Source organism: Bufo bufo, chromosome 3, assembly GCF_905171765.1.
Source record: "Bufo bufo chromosome 3, aBufBuf1.1, whole genome shotgun sequence".
NCBI classification, from domain to species: Eukaryota; Metazoa; Chordata; class Amphibia; order Anura; family Bufonidae; genus Bufo; species Bufo bufo.
The window spans coordinates 340247049-340269478 of NC_053391.1; the positions used below are offsets into that span (position 1 = coordinate 340247049).

General features: G+C 42.0%; 1 protein-coding gene across 3 annotated transcripts in view; it reads left to right on the forward strand.

Moving 5' to 3' along the window:
• The window catches only part of RSPO1 (R-spondin 1), a 198772-nt gene that overhangs the window by 168079 nt on the left and 8263 nt on the right, over nucleotides 1–22430 (forward strand). For all 3 annotated transcript variants that reach the window (XM_040424433.1, XM_040424430.1, XM_040424431.1), the window contains 3 exons: nucleotides 4305–4496; nucleotides 6937–7083; nucleotides 8690–8878. In XM_040424433.1, the coding sequence (XP_040280367.1) occupies nucleotides 4305–4496; nucleotides 6937–7083; nucleotides 8690–8878 (528 nt within the window). The remainder of the gene's footprint in view (nucleotides 1–4304; nucleotides 4497–6936; nucleotides 7084–8689; nucleotides 8879–22430) is intronic.

Consider the following 22430-nt stretch of genomic DNA (forward strand, 5'->3'; position numbering starts at 1 on the left):
GAGACTTCTGGTATATCTGAAGAGAAACTACTTTCCTGTTCTTTGTCATCTATTTGGCGGAAAATTCAAAATAATCAGAAAAAATTGGGCAACAAGTATAAACGTATGGCTGACAAGAGACGTATGAATGGTCCGGACCTGAGAGTGGGTGATTCTGTGTGGCTGTCCACAAGAAACATTAAGATGAAAGTACCTTCTTGGAAGTTGGGTCCACAGTTTATTGGTCCATATAAGATCACTGCCATTATTAATCTAATAGCCTTTCATCTTGAACTTCCTCAGGCTTTGAAAATTCATAATGTGCTCCATAAGTCTTTGTTGAAAAGATGTGTCGAACCTGTTGAGCCGTCCTCCTTGCCTCCTGCTCCTGTCATGGTGGATGGTAATCTGAAATTTCAGATCTCCAGGATAGTTGACTCCAGAATTCTCCGTAGATCCCTCCAGTATCTCACTTACTGGAGGGGTTACGAACCAGAGGAGAGGATGTTGGTTCCAGCGGCCGACGTTAATGCTAGTCGTCTGGTGAAAGCCTTTCACTGAGCTCATCCAGAAAAAGTCAGTCCTGGGAGTCCGGAGGCCACACGTAGAAGGGGGGTACTGTTATGGTCTCTACTGGGACAGGGGTCAGAAGATCTAGGAGACTGGCTGCACGTAATGCGAGCTGCCAGCCTCTCTGGTTTTACTTTTCTGTGTTGTTGCTGGGTATGACCACACCTCTGGTCTCAGGTGTAGTTTAAGTGGTAATTCCTACTCCTCTATTTAGTCTGACCTCACCCATCATGCTATGCGGTTGATAACTCCTGTTCGTCTGCATACTTCGGAGTTAAGTGTCTCATTTTCTTTTGTTTGTGTTTTTTCCCTTCCTTTTGGTATTAGGGATGAGGGGGGTCTCCTGTTCCTTCAGCTTGGAAGGAACAGGCCATCCGTTGTCCTGACACTATCTCCAGGGCCCAGTTAGGGTGAGATAGGGCCTAGGTTATGGCGTATGAACATTCCTACCATCGAGGTCTGTTCATACTGTTAGTAGTCAGGGCACAGATTAGGGACTCATTAGGTGGTGACCATTCCCCTATGCCTAGTTTCCAGGCCTAGTATCTTTCCCCCCTCCCTCCTGTGTTCGGTGTGGAGTGTTTTTCCCACACCGCGCTGTGACACCATCCCCTCTGCTCTGAGTGACTGCGGTGTAGTCGTCTACTGGTTGGATGATGCATCTGTCCATAGAGCAGAGGGGAGGGTCTGTGAGGCAGCTCAATGCAGAGAGCACTTCTCATTGAAGCTCCACCTACAGTGTACTTGCAGAAGGAGAATATGGCAAAATAAAACAACATATTAATAACACATAAATCTTGATGATAAAAGCATGGCTGAAACTGCTGATAGCATCCCTTTAAATCTATCAAGACTTTTTATCTTGTTACTTGTGGCAATAAGAATCGGCACTACAATATGTATTATCTCGAAAGTTAAAGGGACTTTTATGGCATAATATCTGGATATTCCACTAAAAGTGTTATTAGTGGGTGTCTGATTGCCGGTTCTCAGATCCAGTGGATATGCCAAGAAAACCAGTTTAACAAGTCATTTTGCATGATACATACCAGTGGTCTGTAAGACTATTAACATTTAAGAAGAAAAAGAATTTAGAACAAGGTAACCACAAACCACAAGCTCCACATTGTGTCCAGGATCTGCTGGAATAAAAAGGGATGTAATTTGCTTTGGCTGTTTACAGGATATAAGAAGCTGTTAAGGGACAAGAATACAAATAATCACACATTCCTTCAAGTCATTGGGTTGTAAACACTCCCAGCATAGAAAGGGTTCGGCATTTTTGTGAAACCATAGTCACCACAGACACATAAGACAAACTGCTGCTTATAATGACAATACCTGACACTGCCGAACATGATATATTTTATTGTTCTGAATTTCAAGGTCTACAGCAGTAATAATTAATTAACAGTTACTAGGTGAATATATACAGCATATACCCCCGTCACCATATGTTTCATCACATTTATGTATTACTTAAATGTAAAAGTAGTATGAACTGGGGTAATTTACATGCAGAGGCGCCACCAGTTCTCCATACGTTGCAGCATTCTAGACCTGGGCACACTGAAATCGAGGTTTATACTATACCTTGACTAGTAGACATCAGTTTTACACAATATCTACAAATATAAGGCCCCTTTCACACGGGCGAATATTCCGCGCGGATGCGATGCGTGAGTTGAACGCATTGCACCCGGACTGAATCATGACCCATTCATTTCTATGGGGCTGTGCACACGAGCGGTGATTTTCACGCATCACTTGTGCGTTGCGTGAAAATCGCAGCATGCTCCTCTTTGTGCGTTTTTCACGTAACGCAGGCCCCATAGAAATGAATGGGGTTGCGTGAAAATCGCAAGCATCCGCAAGCAAGTGCGGATGTGGTGTGATTTTCACGCATGGTTGCTAGGAGACGATCGGGATGGAGACCCGATCATTATTATTTTCCCTTATAACATGGATATAAGGGAAAATATACTGAATACAGAATGCATAGTAAAATAGCGCTGGAGGGGTTAAAAAAATAAATAAATAATTAAACTCACCTTAGTCCACTTGATCGCGCACCCCGGCTTCTCTTCTGTCTCCTTCTTTGCTGATTGCAGGAAAAGAACCTGTGGTGACGTCACTCCGGTCATCACATGATCCATCACATGATCTTTTACCATGGTGATGGATCATGTGATGGACCATGTGATGACCGGAGTGACGTCACCACAGGTCCTTTTCCTGCAATCAGCAAAGAAGGAGACAGAAGAGAAGCCGGGCTGCGCGATCAAGTGGACTAAGGTGAGTTTAATTATTATTATTATTATTATTTTAACCCCTCCAGCCCTATTTTACTATGCATTCTGTATTCAGAATGCTATTATTTTCCCTTATAACCATGTTATAAGGGAAAATAATACAATCTACAGAACACTGATCCCAAGCCCGAACTTCTGTGAAGAAGTTCGGGTTTGGGTACCAAACATGCGCGATTTCTCTCACGCGAGTGCAAAACGCATTACAATGTTTTGCACTCACGCGGAAAAATCGTTCCAGCAACGCACCCGCACCTTTTCCCGCAACGCCCGTGTGAAAGGGGCTTAACAGTCAATACATACAAGAAGCGAAGTAACAGCAGCTCTACCAGACCTTTAACCTTGTGGTAGAAGTTCAATAAATGGTGGTGCAGGCAGTGTTGGGGCTTACCATGGAGGTCCCAGCAGATACTATGAAGTAGAAAACTGGAGCACTCTGGGGGAAATTTATCAAACTGGTGTAAAGTATAACTGGCTTAATTGGTTGCTATGGACGACGTTTCGCACATAGCAACCAATCAGATTCCACCGTTCATTTTTGACTGCTACTTTTGGAAAATGAAAGGTGGAATCTGATTGGTTGGTATGGGCAAAACATCGCATTTTAAGTTGGTGAAAAAACCTTAATTAATACCCTTAAATAATAACCTTAAGCGATGTGACTTGCTAGAAAGGGGCAAGTCTTAATATTTGAGGATGTGCAGCAGAATTATGGTGCAAAGAAAGCCAACCAAAGGGTGGTATGAACTTAGACTAGACTTTATCATCCTTCCTGAGCCACTGTGATAAATCTGGCATATACTATACTGTCTAAATATTAGACTGAATCATTAAATCTGCTCACTTTGTATTATGGAGATTGTTGTACAATTCTTCAAAACTTTATGGATTCTTCTTCTGCAAAGGGCACTTTTTGCAAATGGTAGAAGTGAGTGATTGGTACTTGCTCCTTTAAATCCATACCAACCAGGAAATCATCTGGATAGCATTTGTTTTTTTCTTTTAATGATCGTGTGGGATGTCAAGGTTGTCAGAGCTCTGTGGTTCCGATGCCAACTTCCAGCAACGGAGCTACACCCAAACAGCTGATCGTCAGGGGTACGGAGTGTCAGATGCCAACTGATCACCTAGTGATGGCCAGCTCAGAGCATAAGCCCTCACATAGTAAATATTTTAAATAATGGACTTTATAAAGTTCTTGCAACAGAAAGCATAATTATTGGGATAGAGCTAGCTATGGTTCACATCATCACAGTTTCTTTGCATTGCTGCTTTGTATATAGAGGAACATAGGAATAAATACAATGAACAAACCTATGATGTATATCAAAATGATTCCATATTAAAAAATATATATATAAAATGATCCCAGAAAAAAAGGCTTTAAATTAAGATAATACTTTTTACAAATTAAGTGATTTTCTACTGAAATCTTTCTTTCAACAGGAAGTACAGACGTGAGCCAAAGCTGCACCAAAGGCTGTGAGGCTTGTTCCGAGTTTAACGGTTGTGTCAAGTGCTTACCTAAGCTTTTTATCCTTTTGGAAAGAAATGACATACGACAAACTGGGGTCTGTTTGCAATCCTGCCCTAAAGGCTACTATGGTGATCGGAATCGGGATATTAGCAAGTGCATGAGTAAGTTGACCGTCAGGGTACGGCCACAGGATTAGGTTTCCTGAAGCAGTTTCTGAAGCCAAGATCAGAAGTGGATCATAAAAAGAGAAAGTATGAAGATATGACTTCTCTTGTTTGTTTGTTTGTTTTATTCACTCCTGGTTTTAGCTTCCAAAACTGCATGAAGAAACCTAGACGTATGGCCGTACCCTTAAATAAAGTATAGAAATGTCTTATTTATCATGAGTGATTTTCTATGTTCTTATTGGGTATATTAAGGTTAAGAAACCAACTGCTATTGTCCGTCACTTGAAGGGCAAAACCAGCCATCTAAATAAAGGGACCATTTGCTATGTCATAGTTACATATTAACAGGTTTCTTGGTGGTCTATAAAGGTTGCTATATACAAAAATGCTTCTTCTTTTTTTTTCCAGCTAACCGTAATAGCACATAAGGAGCCCAATTGCATATGATTCCACCCAGTGTCCATGAAACCCCATCTTGGCCACACATAATAATCAACCAAATAAGAAGAAAAGTCACCAGCACTTGAGGGGAAAATATTTTTTGCACAAAAACATCTGTTGAAAATCCATTAAAAATACATGACACAGAGCCCCAGTCAATCTACTGACGTATTTTGAACCTGGCTGCAGGTTCTTACTTATAGCCATCCTCAAGTCTATGAGTAAGAACTTTTGCAGCTAGGTTCGAAACATGTCAGCAGATTGACCCATGGCCCCATGTCATGTGTTCTTAATGGATTTTTAATAAACTGATGTTTTTATGCAAAAGATAATTTCCCCTCAAGTGTTAGACTTTTCATCCTATTTGGTGTATAAATGTTACTATATACATTAGAAGAATGTCAGACAAACCTGCCAATTTTGGTGGGACTTGCTGATCATCTAATGTATATGATGGAATCCTAACGCTCTTCCAATGCCAGATGTCAGGGTAAAGAATAGTCTGGCATGTTGAATTTCATCATGCCCAATAATTTCTTCTCAAGGACAATAAGCCAACAGCGACTTACTCCCTTTTCCTTAGTGCATGTTATTGGGGAAGGAGGGTCAGAAGGAGTAGCTGTCGGCCAAACAACCCCTAGTGGTCTAAGGCATTACAAGGGGTTAGTTGGTATTGTCCAGGCTCCTGTGCTGCACTGCTGTAAGTTGAACGAGGTTAGCCTGTCTTAAGCGTATGGCTTTCAGCTTACCTTTTCTCCCCTGCACTTATGTTGCAGAATAAAGGATAGGGAGGACAGGTTGGCTTCTGATTTATTGGTGGCATGGTTTTGTAAAGCAGAGCACTCAATGTAAATATGTCTCTTGCCTGATTACTGGAGCATGTTATCATCTTCATACTCAGGTTGCTCCTGGAGCCAGCTTCAGTGCTCCTTTTGCCATCCCCTAAACCTTTTCCACAGCTCAATTTCTATAATCAATAAATGAGCAGCTATTGGATACATCATGGCCACACAGGAAAGGTGCAAGTAGACCCAGACTGATTAAAGACTATTGAGTCTGCTTAAAGGGATTGTCCAAGTATGTTTTTTTATTTTAGGAAACTGCAGACAGGTTGATAAACAACTTTCCCAGACCCCTCCTCTACAGCACTCCTGCCCCATCCTCTTTTCTGTGATGCAGCCAATGACATACTGTTTTGGGTGCAGCAGTGATGCCCCATATACCACTGCAGCCAATCACTGGCCTTAGCAGTCTTGTGCCGTACACCACTGAGGAGAGCAATTGGTTGCAGCGATGTCTGGGACATCACCACTGCGGCCAAAATAGGATGTCATGGCATTGGTTGCAGCCAGCAAAACAGGATAAAGTGGCAGCACTGGAATGGCAGTGGCTAGGAAAGGGAGTGTAAGGCTGTTTTATTTTACTTTATCAGCCTGCCTGCAGTTTGCTATAATATAGAAAATATTTGGCCTCTTTGCTTTTGTGATCTATTTGTATCTGATTTGGATTAATAAGTCTCAAGATTGAAAATATTCCTCACATCTGCCATCTCATTTTAATATGAAAATGAATGGCCAAGGAGCGTATGGGGAACCAAATTTCCAGTGTTGCCAAAGGGATATAAATCTGTCCTGGTCATGTAACGGACACACTGGTGAAGGACTGTTCAGTTATCAGAGGTGTGCCTTATAACAAGCCATGCAGTTGTCCACCACATGACCAGAGCAGTTCTGCATCCACTGGAAGTAAGCAATGAATGTTCTGGTTGAATGACAGCAATGAAAGCAGTGATACAGAAAGTACATTGGAAAATTGTATAACCTTTCATTCTGCTATAAATAACTATTATTTGCTGGAAACAGAATACTCCTCTAACCACAAAAAAGATGCATCCAGATATTTAGAATCTACAGATACATGATATTCAAATATATGGAAGTTATGAATTGGATTATTGTTATTCATTGACAATTATTATTATTCATTTTTCTAGGATGCAAAATGACTAACTGTGAGGAATGCTTCAGCAAGACATTTTGCACAAATTGTAATGATGGTTTCTACTTACATAAAGGAGTATGTTACTCCACCTGTCCAGATGGATTTATTGCAGCAAACGGCACAAAGGAATGCAGCTCCGGTAAGTCTAATATAAGTTCAACTTTACAAAGTTTCACCAAAATACATGCTCCAGACATAGGTAACTGCATGTCTGTACAGTTGCATATGTTTAAAAAAAAATACACAGTCAAGTCACATTATTATTACAACTTCCTACTTTTGATGTCGGCAGCATGTAGGAAATCACGTGTCATGACCTGGCTTAGTCGGTACAAGGTGTGCGATAGGCTGTCTGCACATACGTTCCTCGTTGCTGTCATGGGTAAATGGGGTGATTATCAGAGTTTCAAAAACGGATTATTATTGGCCTTGGGACCAAGGGTGGCAGTAATTCTGAAACTGCCCAGTTTGTGAATTGTTTGCATGCTGCTGTGGTGAAAATGTATAGTAAGGGGACAAATGGGACCGTTGCGAATAAATGACATAGAAACCGTGAAGCACCGGGTCCCATTGATGTGAAAGGTAATGTTGGCTAAGAAGCTGTTCGGGGGCGGACCGACACACTACAGTGGGGCAGCTTACTGCCAAAATGAACCAGACGTGTGTCTAAATCAACAGTTAAGCAAACCCTACAGCTTATGGGGCTCAGAAGCAGATGAATGGCCAATGCACCTCTGCTAATGAAGTTACATCGGAATTGGAACTCTGCTGATTAGCAAAGAGTTGTTCTCTCTGATGAGACACAATTTCTGCTCTATCGAATGGATGAAGGTTGGCATGTCAGGTGAGAAACATCAGAGAACAAACACCCTGCAACCATTGCTGGAAGAACACAAGGTGATGGTGGCAGTATTATGGTCTAATTTTTTAGGCCCACTCATCCATATGGAAGACACTCAACTGATTGGGGTATGAATCTATCCTTGCAGATCATGTACACTTATACATGCTGATTGTCTTCCCTGAGGTCGATGGCATCTTCCAGCAAGACAATGTAACATGTCACACAGCTAGAAATGTCCAGCGTTGGTTAGAAGAGTACGATCAAAACTACGATCAAGTACTACCCTGGCCCCCTAATTTCCCAGATTGAACCCGATTGGTCATCTGTGAGACCATCTCGATCATCATGTTCGCTCTATGGATCCTCCCTCACACATCCTCCAGCAGCTGTGGGATGGACTGCGGTCAGCATGGCTCCAGATACCTTTGACAACCTACCTTATTGAGTTACTCCAGGCCAGCTAGCTGTCCATGCTACACTCGGCAGTTACTCTGGATAGCTGGTGGTCATAATAATGTAACTCAACTGTGTATATACTTTATGGTATATATATTTATTGCCTTACTCTAAAATGCAAAGAGGTATCTGACAGGAAAAGAGAACCATCTTGCTTGCGCCACCTTTTGGAAGTGGTTCCCTTTGAGTCAAAGTCCGACCTTTTAAGAAGCCCAACATGACAAGTGAAAATAACCAAGCCAAATATCCATTCATAGACAGCTGTTTCAGGGTGTTTGCCCCTCATCCGTACACAGTAGGATTTGGGCTGGCTGAGTGCGATGTTTAATTTGTCAGTGTTTGTTGAGAAGGGATCTATGAGCAGGAAGGATTATAGCACAAATAGTTAGAAATAATTATAATTTTACATTCTGATCCAACTCAATCCAACACTTTTGTGTTTCAGCACAATGTGAAATGAGTGAATGGGGACCATGGAGTCCATGTACTCCTAAAGGAAAAAAATGTGGAAGAAAAAATGGATTTGAAGAAAGAAGTAGGAAGGTTCTAAAGGCACCACTAGGAGGTGAATCTCTCTGTCCACCTACTACAGAGAAGAGGAAATGCACAATGGCCACAAACCCATGCCCTAGAGGTAGGTGTTTAAATGTGTTTAAGGGAGGTTAAGTGTACTTGCCTAACAATTCCTGATACTTGAAACAGATGCAGAAGTATCATTTGCAAGTTGGGAGGATGGGGGCATAGTCAAATAATGCTATGTGATGACAGTAGTACTTTATGTGGTTACCGTGGATTATAGACAGCTACAGTATCTTCAATAACTTCTTAACTTATATTAAATTACATATAGATATTATCAAATTAGATGGGGAAAAAATCTTTAATTAGGTGGTGGGTCTATATCTACTTTTTGTACTATGATCTAAAGCTGGTCACACAAAGAAGCCACTTTCTAAGCAACTTACTGTTCACAGTTGGTCTGTAAAGGTCATCATTCTACATATCTAAAAGTTTCTGCTGGTAACGAATCAACTTTTCTACAGTTCTCTGCCTTAGGCCTTTGTTTGACATGCTTTTTAGTGTCATACAAAGGTAATAACAGCCTTCAGAAAATAGTATAAATCGGACGTTTTATCCGGCTGATATTTCTAGTTTTTGTTTCTGAATAGTCTCTGTATACACGGTGTCAGGATTGGACTGGCCCATCAGACTACTAGAGGATCCTCCGGTGGGCCCAAGCTCTGATGATAATATATCCCTAATAAAACAGGGCCCTTAAGGTCCGATATACACAGAGGGTGGGCCCTCAGAATCATTTCCTCTAGTGGGCCTAAGGAACTTCAGTCCAGTGCTGCACAGTGTTCAAGGTAAACACTTATGACAGTAATATCTGAAATGGGCCTGTAACAGATTCCATAGAGTGACATCCATCACTCGTAGGCTTTCTTGCTTAAAAAAATAAAGTATGTTGTATAATATGCTTTTTTCTGGTGGTCCGTCTGTATAGGAAAGTACAACTTGCTGTGCTTTTTCCTGTATATACATGAAATGTAGTGCCCAAACACTGTATGCACTTAGTCTTAATCTATAACAAAATGCAGAATAATGATAACCACAAATGGTCTCCACTGAACTATGTTTGGAACCAAAATTAGCATTTAGAAGCACCAATTTACTACTGGGGACCATAGTTATCAGATAGAAAACCTTTTGAGACACAGGCTCAAAAGTAGAGAAGTTTTTGTGTTTTTATATATACAAGCAAAAGTTTGCTTACCCTAACTTCAAGAGCTCCTCTTTGTTGATTTGGAGGCAAGGAAAAGAGATTTATTCATAGATCTAGTCCTAAAACACATAGATGGGAATTGTTAGTTGCTGCAGATGTTTTTCCCATTTTTATTTAAGTGTTTCCAGAGAAAACATATAAGTGTAACCCAACGAAAATAAAATGAAGACTTCTTGTCCTTAGTGACTAATGTTTTCGCATTATGTATGAGAGCAGATAACCACTGAAACTCACAAATCCTCCAGACCTCCAAATCGGCAGCGCAATAAAGTGTTTGGATTGGCTGCCAGGTCTGGTGGGCCAAACGAAATCAGACATGACTATAATAAAGGCTTCACCGCGAATACATATTAGACTCCCAGTAAAATACAGGGCCTGTGGGTGATGATATAAGGGTCGTCTGTGCAGCCGCCTGCCCTCTTAACAGTAGGTTCAAGTGAACTCAAGCAGTGCCACAGGCGTCTTAGTGGCTGAGCTTACAGAAGTGGACTTCTGTTTAAGATACCTTCCTGCTCCAGGAATTTCTTTGGAGTGAACTTGTAGACTCTGGTTTAGTCTGATAACGTATGATTTGTTAAAAGGGCATTAATTAAAAGGGGCCAGCTTACATTCTTCCTGTATAAACTTGGCTGGACCCCCGGATGTTATCTCCAAAACAAAACCTCAAGCTTTAGAGCTGCAAAATATCAACACAGGGAGAATAACTGCAGAAACGAATCTATCTACAATATGCCTGCTCCTTCTCAACACCCACGGACTGCAAAGAATCTTACACAGCTGCGTCCAACACATCAGTCTGAACAGACACATTGCTTCTTAAGGTATACAAACACTATGCAAACACAAAGATATCAGTTGAGCAGCTCAGTTTCGAACACAAGATTTCATTAATGTTATTAATCTTTATTAGTAGACCCCCATCATCCAATTTACTTCTTAGGACTCAGAAATCTATTTGGTCATATGTGAGTTATGCCTCCAGATCCTTAATTTCCAAAGGTACCACCACCAATGTCTGGCAGTTTCAAACCATAGAGTCATCATTCAATTTTCCCCAGACATAAATAGGAATTCCATATCCATAGTGAGTCAAGGGTCCGATTTCTATCATTTTTGCCATCACTGACTGTAGCTATGACATCCTTCAAGCATCTTTAAAGACATGGGGCAGTGGTTAGCACTGGTGCCTTGCAGCACTTGGGTCCTAGGTTGGAATCCAAGGGCAACATCAGCATGGAGTTTGTATATTCTCCCTGTGGTACTTCAGTTTCCTCCCACACTCCAAAGATACTGATAGGGAACTTAGATTGTGAGCCCCATTAAGGGCAGCCCAGCGCTAATGTCTGTAAAGCACTGTGGAATATAGTAGCGCTATATCAGTGCATAAAGTTTAAAAAAATCACTGACTGTAGCTATAACATACCTCAAGCATCTTGAAAGACACAAGTGAAAATGGTTAGCTAGTTATTGACAGTTGGAACTGAGTAGGTGCAACCATGCTCAGTAGACAGACATGCACATTACTATATGGACTAAACACCAGGGGCACCTTTACAATCAAGAGAATATCTCACAACTGGAGCATTTTTGGTACAGAAACGAAATAACAAAAGTAACATAGTAACATAGTACATAAGGCCTAAAAAAGACATTTGACCATCCAGTTCGGCCTGTTATTCTGCAAGTTGACAAAAAAAACTGTGAGGTAGAAGCCAATTTTCCCCACTTTAGGGGAATAAAATATTCCTTCCCGACTCCAATCAGGCAATCAGAATAACTCCCTGGATCAACGACCCATCTCTAGTAGCTATAGCCTATAATATTATTACACTCAAGAAATACATCCAGGCCCCTCTTGAACTCTTTTAGTGAACTCACCATCACCACCTCCTCAGGCAGAGAGTTCCATAGTCTCACTGCTCTTACCGTAAAGAATCCTTTTCTATGTTTGTGTACAAACCTTCTTTCCTCCAGACGCAGAGGATGTCCCCTCGTCACAGTCACAGTCCTGGGGATAAATAGATGATAGGATAGATCTGTGTACTGACCCCTAATATATTTATATATAGTAATTAGATCTCCCCTCAGTCATCTTTTTTCTAAAGTGAATAACCATAATTTTGATAATCTTTCAGGGTATTGTAGTTGCCCCATTGCAGTTATTACTTTAGTTGCCCTCCTCTGGACCCTCTCCAGCTCTGCTATGTCTGCCTTGTTCACAGGAGCCCAGAACTGTACACAGTACTCCATGTGTGGTCTGACTAGAGATTTGTAAAGTGGTAGGACTATGTTCTCATCACGGGCATCTATGCCCGTTTTGATGCAACCCATTATCTTATTGACCTTGGCAGCAGCTGCCTGACACAGGTTGTTACGGCTTAGTTTGCTCTTTATTAAAAATTCCTAGATCCTTTTCCATGTCAGTGTTACCATTTAGTATGTACAGGTGACTTGCATTATTCCTTCCCATGTGCATAACCTTACATTTGTCAGTGTTAAACCTCATCTGCCACTTATCTGCCAAAGCCTCCAATCTATCCAGATCCCTCTGTAGTAGTATACTGTCCTCTTCAGTGTTAATTACTTTACACAGTTTAGTGTCATCTGCGAAAATTGATATTTTACCATGCAAGCCTTCTACAAGATCATTAATAAATATATTGAAGAGAATATGGCCCAATACGGACCCCTGAGGTACCCCACTAGTGACAGTGACCCAATCTGAGTGTGTACCATTAATAACCACCCTCTGTTTTCTATCACTGACCCAGTTACTTACCCACATACAGACATTTTCTCCCAGTCCGAGCATTCTCATTTTATATACTTACCTTTTATGTGGTACAGTGTCAAATGCTTTGGAGAAGTCCAGATATACGACATCCAAAGATACACCGCTGTCAAGTCTAGAACTTACTTCCTCATAGAAACTGATGAAATTAGTTTGGCATGACCGATCCCTCATGAAGCCATGCTGATATGGCGTTATTTGCTTATTTCCGTTGAGATGCTCTAAGATAGCATCTCTTAGCAAACCTTCAAACAGTTTACCCACAACAGATGTTAAACTTACCAGCCTATAGTTTCCAGGCTCTGTTTTTGGACCTTTTTTGAATATTGCCACCACATTTGCCATGCGCCAATCCTGTGGAACACTCCCTGTCAGTATAGAGTCCGCAAATATCTGAAATAAGGGTCTGGCTATGACATTACTTATTTCCCTTAGGATACGTGGGTGTATGCCATCCGCTCCTGGCGATTTGTCTATTTTAATTTTTTTAAGTCGCTGTTGTACTTCTTCCTGGGTCAGACAGGACACTTTTAATGGGGAAATTATTTTTACATTCAGCATTTCATCTGACAGTTTATTTTCCTCAGTGACTATATTGGAGAAAAAAATATTTAACAGCTTTGCTTTCTCCTCGTCGCTCTCTGCGACTCCCCCCTCATTACTCTTTAAAGGGCCGACACCTTCAGATTTATACTTTTTAACATTTATATAATTGAAGAACATTTTAGGGTTAGTTTTACTCTCTTTGGCAATTAATCTCTCAGTCTCTAGTTTGGCCTCTTTTATTTGTTTTTTACATGTTCTATTTTTTTCCTTATAGTTTTTCAGTGCTTCCGTGCTACCCTCCTGTTTTAGTGATTTATATGCTTTCTTTTTGTCATTTATTGCTTTCTTTACAGTTCTATTTATCCACATTGGTTTCTTTTTGTTCCTTAACCTTTTATTCCCATACGGTATGTCTCACAATGAGATTTTAGGATGCTTTTAAAGATATCCCATTTTGTGGCTGTATTTTTATTTTTGAGGACTTTGTCCCAGTTAGTTAGGCCTATGGACTCTCTTAGTTGGCTAAATTTTGCTTTTTTGAAGTTTGTTATTTTTGTTCTTCGGTGTAGAAACGCTCTTTTGAATGATAATTGGAAGGTTATTACTTTATGGTCACTATTTACCAGGTGTCCCCCAACCTGCACGTCTGTTGTTCTGTCAGGCCTATTGGTTAATACTAAGTCCAGTATGGCCATCCCTCTAGTCGGGTCCTGAACCAGTTGGGAGAGGTAATTGTCTTTGGTTATTGCCAAGAACCTGTTTCCTTTATGAGATATACAAGTTTCAGTTTACCAGTCTATATCTGGGTAGTTGAAGTCCCCCATAATGACCACCTCATTATGATTTGCCGCCTTGTCTATCTCATTTAGTAGTAGGTTTTCTGTGGACTCTGGTATATTAGGTGGTTTATAGTAAACTCCTATTAGTAATTTGTTATTGTTTTTAGCTCCATGTATCTCTACCCACAGTGACTCCACATGTTCATGTCCCTCACTTGTATTTTCCCGGAGTGTGGTCTTTAGACAGGACTTTACATAAAGGCATACCCCCCCCCCCCCCCAATCCGGTTTTGACGATCCTTTCTAAACAGACTGTAACCTTGTACATTAACCGCCCAGTCACAGCTATCATCCAGCCATGTCTCAGTTATTCCCACTATCTCTTAGTCCTCCTCACATATCACTAATTCCAGTTCCCCAGTAACTTGTTTTTTTATGCCTCATTGTATTAAAATAATATTTAATGGTGGCACAACCCATTTAGCATTTAAAAATGCTGAATGATACAAAAGGGAGGCAAAAACACCTAGAAGAGACACAGACAAATCTGACACACAGAGGAAATATTATTTTCTTATCCCACACTTGCAACTGCACAAATCCCTGGATCCATATATATCATTAATTGCTGCTCATCTCTATGGCTCCATTATTGATGTAGCCCATAGCAGCTGATATGCCTGTTACCCCATTAGTTACGCTCTACAGTATGGAACCTGAGACACTCCCAGTTGAAAAATATTACAATCAGTAAATAAATTGTAAGAAAAAAACTTACGACCAGTTAATAAATTGCATGGGTTTAACATACCTAGCATTATTTTTCTAATGTCCTACTTCTATGTTAAATCTAAGTATAAAACACCTTACAAGTGGCACTGCTACTCTAGTAAGGACTGTAAGGTACTTTATTAGTTCCTCATGCCATAACCTTGACACACTTTTCAGTTGTATCTGGCAAAAGCCCAAGTCATTCATTATTACGCATTAAAGGAGTCACAAGTTGAAGCCACTTCTGTTTGCTTATGAGATGTAATGTGGTTTCTGGAAAGTGTTTGTTCGTGTGAAACAAGCTAAAGATGAAGGATTGCAAACTGTTTCAGCCTAATGTTTGCCTGCATACTGTGTTCTCATTAGGACAATGCATTTTGCATGTACACAGAATATTCTATAGGATTCAAATAATGCTCTAATAAAAAGATGGTACATGTTAACACAAAGTGGAATATTTTTAAAGTCAGTTTTCCAGTGTCTGAATTTGTGCCAACTTTATAAAGTGTTGCATGATGCTTGATAAATGTACATTTAAGACTAATTCTTCTGTCTTGAAATTTGACTCCACTTTCTATGCCAACTCTGTACTGAATAAGATTGCAACAACTTTTTTTAAAGTCTCCATTGGTAAATCTGGCGTCAGTCAACTACACATGCTAACCATGTTAATTTTCCAACTCATTTTTCTAAACCTGGGTGGTTTAAAAATGCAAAATGTTGGCTTTTTGAAGCCATAATTCTGGAGTGCAAGGTTTGATAAATTCCGCCAGAGTTTCCAGAATATATACAGTGCATTTGAAAAGTCTCCAGACCTTTTCAATTTGTTCACATTTTGTTGTTATGGTACAGCCTTGTGCTAAAATAAAAGGAAATTGAAAAATTCCCCCATCATTCTGCACTCAATACCCCATAATGAAAAAGTGAAAACAGAATGTTCACAATCTTTGCTAATTTATTGAAAAGGAAAAACTGAAATCTTACATTGATGAAAGTAGTCAAAGCCTTTATTCAGTACTTGGTAGACAGCCATTTTCAAGTCTCTCCAGAGATGTTTTATTGAGTTCAAGTCAGGGCTCTGGCGGGGCCACTCAATGACATTCAGAGTTGTCCCTAAGCCATTGCTGTGTTGTCTTGGCTGTAGGCTTAGGGTCATTGTCCTGTTCGTCTGAGTCCAGATCACACTGGGTGCGGTTTATCTCTATACTGTACTTTGCTCCATTCAGCTTTCCCTCATCTCTGAAAGGTCTCCCAGTGCCAGCGACTGAAAAACACCCCCACAGCATGATGTTGCCACTACATGCTTCACTGTAGGGATGGTATTGGGCAGTGCCTGATTTCCTCCAAACATGATGCTTAGAATTAAAGCCAAAAAGTTTAATTTTGGTTTCATCAGACCACAGAATCTTGTTTTTTACAGTCTGAGAGTCATTTAGGTGCAGTTTGCAAACATTTGTGTTTTATTAATGCCTTTTACTGAGAGGAGGCTTCTTTCTAGTCACTCTGCAATAAAACCCAGATTGGTCATGTGCTGCAGTGATGGTTGACCCTCTGGACGTTTCTCCCATCTGCACACAGGATCTTTGGAGCTCAGCCAGAGTGACCATTGGTTATTAGTCACCTCTCTTACCAAGGACATTTTCCCCCCAATTACCAGCTCTACAAAGAGTCCTGGTTAGTGTTGGGAGAGCATGCTCGGCCGAACACTTTTTTACTCGAGCATCGTGATGCTCGGCACATGGCGGTGTTCGGCCGAACACCACATGTGCTCGAGCACGATGCTCGAGTCTCCTCCGTCACGTTTGTTGGCTGCTACGCAGCCAATAAACATGTGCGGAGATACTGGCACTCCGTGTAATGCCGTAGCCATGTTGGTTACTGGCATTACAGTGATTGGCTGGCCGGAACGCGTCATCGGGTGCTATATAACACCTGATGACACGTGGTTCGGCTCAGTTTTAGTCAGGGAGAGCTGCAGGAGAAGGAACAGATAGTGTAAGGACAGGAATTGTTATTTTTTTTTTAGGCAGGGTTTACTAGTGAAAGGTGTTAGAGACCCAAAAGTCCTTTTAAGGACTATTGTTTTATCTGACTGCTATATATATTATTAGCGCAACCTGTGCTGAATTGTGTGCAATTGTTTGGCCGCTACTGACAGTGACACAACCTCTGCTACATCTGTTGTGTTACATTTGCGCTGTGAAATTCAACGCAATTGTTTGGCCGCTGGTGACAGCGACATTACCTGCGCTACATCTCCTGTATAACGTTTGCGCGTCCTAAATATCAGTGACATTCAGTTTAATATTTTTGCTGCTGGTGACATTCAGTTTCATTCATTTGCACATACACTGTACCACTGTACGTGTGACATACTTGCAAGCATATATACCATTTAACCACCTCAGCCCCCAGTGCTTAAACACCCTGAAAGACCAGGCCACTTTTTACACTTCTGCACTACACTACTTTCACCGTTTATTGCTCGGTCATGCAACTTACCACCCAAATGAATTTTACCTCCTTTTGTTCTCACTAATAGAGCTTTCATTTGGTGGTATTTCATTGCTGCTGACATTTTTCCTTTTTTTGTTATTAATCGAAATTTAACGATTTTTTTGCAAAAAAATAAAATTTTTCAATTTCAGTTGTAAAATTTTGCAAAAAAAACGAGATCCATATATAAATTTTGCTCTAAATTTATTGTTCTACATGTCTTTGATAAAAAAAAAAATGTTTGGGTAAAAAAAAAAATGGTTTGGGTAAAAGTTATAGCGTTTACAAACTATGGTACAAAAATGTGAATTTCCGCTTTTTGCAGCAGCTCTGACTTTCTGAGCACCTGTCATGTTTCCTGAGGTTCTACAATGCCCAGACAGTACAAACACCCCACAAATGACCCCATTTCAGAAAGTAGACACCCTAAGGTATTCGCTGATGGGCATAGTGAGTTCATAGAACTTTTTATTTTTTGTCACAAGTTAGCGGAAAATGATGATTTTTTTTTTTTTTTTTTCTTACAAAGTCTCATATTCCACTAACTTGTGACAAAAAAAAAAAAATTCTAGGAACTCGCCATGCCCCTCACGGAATACCTTGGGGTGTCTTCTTTCCAAAATGGGGTCACTTGTGGAGTAGTTATACTGCCCTGGAATTCTAGGGGCCCAAATGTGTAGTAAGGAGTTTGTAATCAAATTCTGTAAAAAATGACCAGTGAAATCCGAAAGGTGCTCTTTGGAATATGGGCCCCTTTGCCCACCTAGGCTGCAAAAAATGTGGTATCTCCGTATTCAGGAGAAGTTGGGGAATGTGTTTTGGGGTGTCATTTTACATATACCCATGCTGGGTGAGATAAATATCTTGGTCAAATGCCAACTTTGTATAAAAAAATTGTAAAAGTTGTCTTTTGCCAAGATATTTCTCTCACCCAGCATGGGTATATGTAAAATGACACCCCAAAACACATTCCCCAACTTCTCCTGAATACGGAGATACCACATGTGTGACACTTTTTTGCAGCCTAGGTGGGCAAAGGGGCCCATATTCCTTTTAGGAGGGCATTTTTAGACATTTGGATACCAGACTTCTTCTCACGCTTTGGGGCCCCTAGAATGCCAGGGCAGTATAAATACCCCACATGTGACCCCATTTTGGAAAGAAGACACCCCAAGGTATTCAATGAGGGGCATGGCGAGTTCATAGAAATTTTTTTTTTTTGGCACAAGTTAGCGGAAATTGATATTTTTTATTTTTTTCTCACAAAGTCTCCCTTTCCGCTAACTTGGGACAAAAATTTCAATCTTTCATGGACTCAATATGCCCCTCACGGAATACCTGGGGGTGTCTTCTTTCCGAAATGGGGTCACATGTGGGGTATTTATACTGCCCTGGCATTCTAGGGGCCCTAAAGCGTGAGAAGAAGTCTGGAATATAAATGTCTAAAAAAATTTACGCATTTGGATTCCGTGAGGGGTATGGTGAGTTCATGTGAGATTTTATTTTTTGACACAAGTTAGTGGAATATGAGACTTTGTAAGAAAAAAAAAAAAAATTCCGCTAACTTGGGCCAAAAAAATGTCTGAATGGAGCCTTACAGAGGGGTGATCAATGACAGGGGGGTGATCAATGACAGGGGGGGTGATCAATGACAGGGGGGTGATCAGAGAGTCTATATGGGGTGATCACCCCCCTGTCATTGATCACCCCCCTGTAAGGCTCCATTCAGATGTCCGTATGTGTTTTGTGGATCCGATCCATGTATCTGTGGATCCGTAAAATTCATACGGACCTCTGAATGCAGCCTTACAGGGGGTTATCAATGACAGGGGGGTGATCAGGGAGTCTATATGGGGTGATCACCTCCGTCATTGATCACTCCCCTGTAAGGCTGCATTCAGACGTCCGTATGTGTTTTGCGGATCCGATCCATCTATCAGTGGATCCGTAAAATTCATACGGACCTCTGAATGCAGCCTTACAGGGGGTTATCAATGACAGGGGGGTGATCAATGACAGGGGGGTGATCAGGGAGTCTATATGGGGTGATCAGGGGTGATCAGGGGTGATCAAGGGTGAATAAGGGGTTAATAAGTGACGGGGGGGTGTAGTGTAGTGGTGCTTGGTGCAACATATTACTGAGCTACCTGTGTCCTCTGGTGGTCGATCCAAACAAAGGGGACCACCAGAGGACCAGGTAGCAGGTATATTAGACGCTGTTATCAAAACAGCGTCTAATATACCTGTTAGGGGTTAAAAAAAACACATCTCCAGCCTGCCAGCAAACGATCGCCGCTGGCAGGCTGGAGATCAACTCTCTTACCTTCCGTTCCTGTGAGAGCGCGGGCCCGTGTGCGCGCGTTCACAGGAAATCTCGCGTCTCGCGAGATGACGCGTATATCCGTGATTGTGCGCAGCGCTGCCACCTCCGGAACGCGAATCTGCGTTAGGCGGTCCGGAGGTGGTTAATATGCGCAAAGCGAGCAGTAAGAGACGGGGAAGTGGCCGTGCTGTGGCCCTGGGCGCGGTGAAACTGTGCCTGCTGCCAGAGCACAAGAAACACACTCATCCACGATACCTAGCTTCATTTCCCAGTTTGCAGAACACTACTCTCGAAGTCACACCAGTGCGACCAGGTGGTCGGTTGGATTGCAGCAGATAATGCTTCCAGTCGGTTAAGCACCACCCTGTATTCCACAAAGTCCAGTCTCAGTAGCCAAGAGTCTGGTCAACCGAATCCTCACACTGATCCTCCTTCCTCCCACCATGGAGAGTCTTGGCAAACAAGTGATCCCACACTCGGATATTCCGAGGAGCTCTTTTCATCGCCATTCCTTTATTTGGCCCTCTCGCCAAGCCCGCTTGAAGAGAGACATGAGGAGATCTTGTGCACTGATTCTCAAACTCTTGAGCATCTACGGTCAAAAAAAGATGACGGTGGGGAGCGGCAATTAGTGTTTCACGAGGTGGATGATGATGATGAGACACAATTGCCAATAAGTCAACCGCAATTAGTGTCTCAAGAGGTTCATGATGAGGATGAGACAGTTGTCAATAAGTGAGGTTCTTGTTAGGTCAACAAGTCAGGAGGATGACCCGAGTGAGGAAGTGGAAGAGGAGGTGCTGGACGATGAAATCACTGACCCAACCTGGGAAGGTGGCAAGCCGAGCGAGGACAGCAGTACAGAGGGGAATGGATCCGCAGCACCGCAACAGGCTGAACGAGGCAGTAGGGTGGCAAAAGGGAGAAGGCGGGCCACAACAAACAGGCCCGCAACTGTTCCCCGGAGCACCCCCTTGCAGCAATCTCCCTTGCAAAGAAGTAGATGTTCCGCAGTCTGGCGCTTTTTTGAGGAAAGTGCGGACAATAAAAGAATTGTCATTTGCAACCTGTAATGTACCAAAATGAGCAGGAGCGTGAATACTAGCAACCTCACCACCACCAGCATGATCCGCCACATGGCATCAAAGCACCCTAATAGGTGGGCCGAACGCCTGGGTCCACAACCAGTGTCTGCGGGTCACATCACTGTCTCCTATTCCCCTGTGTTACGTGCTGGCCAATCCCCTGTCCAAGAAGCAGGCCTGGATGCCTCCTGCCTTGCACCTGGACCTTCACAAGCACCATCAGCTAGCACATCTACTTCTGTATCTCAGTGCAGCATACAGAAGTCCATTCCCCGGGCATTTGAACGAAAGCAAAAATACCCAGCCACCCTCCCACAGGCCATATCACTAAATGCGCACCTTTCCAAATTGCTGGCCCTGGAAATGTTGCCATTTAGGCTTGTGGACACTGAGGCTTTCCGCAGCCTGATGGCGGCGGCAGTCCCTCATTACTCAGTCCCCAGCCGCTACTATTTTTCCCGGTGTGAACATTTTACCAACATACCAATTATGTTTATTTTTTATTGTTCATTTTGATTAGTAAATTAGTAAAAAAAATTGTATATATATTTTTTTTTATATTAAAGCTTGCACCATACCCGCAATACTATTGCAGTCTATGTGATTATTACAGGCTGCCTGTCAGGCCATGCCTGCCGCATGGCTTTATAGGCAGTAAACTATAACAGGCCTGGGCCTTCACAAGGCCCCAGGTTGCGATAACAAACGGTCAGAGCCCCACGATTTAGCTCTTTTTGTCTAACCCCACCACCGTCACTATTGACAGTTATCTCCAACCCCGGTCACTGCTGGCGGGTACCTGTTGTATAATACAACAGGTACCCACCACATATGGAGCAAGCACAACCATGAACTTGGCCCATAGAACTACTTAACACATGACATACAGGTACGTCATATGGAGTTAAGAGGTTAATTGGTTAAAGGGGTTATCCAGTTTCTTAAACAGCCCCCCCATGTGCCGGGCCCCTTACAGGTAATATACATACCCCGCTCTCTGCACCGCTCCTGGTCCCCGCAGCGCCACTGCTGCTTCTCCCTGTACATGGATGAAAACATCCAGACGGGGACGATCCTCCCTAGCGTCTTCCACGATGCTAGGGAGGCTCGTCCCCGTCCCCGCCTGCCATTGGCTGCTCCCTCCCAACACCGGATGTTTTCATCCATGTACAGGGAGAAGCAGCAGCGGCAGTGCGGGAACAGGAGAGGTGTCGGGAGCAGGGAGGGGTAAGTATATTACCTGTGAGTTCCCAGCACACGGGGGGGATAACCCCTTTAAATCTCAGCTCTTCTAGTAGAAGGTGCTATACAGTGATTGACAGCCCTTCCTAAATGCACAGTCATACACAGATAGCTGTCAGTCTCTGAAACCTTGTTTCTTTTATAACATTTCTATTCAACTGTTTCTAGGAAAGCTTGGTGCAGTCATTAGGACTGACTGGCAAAATGCCGTTTTTGATGTTCATTTTTAGCAAAAAAGACAAGTATAAGCCCGTTCTATAAATTTTCTCTTTTTAGAATTCCATCTTGTTTTGTGTTGAAAAACTGCATCAGAAACTGCAACAAACTGCTTTGTGTGAATCTGACCTGAGGCTCACTTCCCATTTTT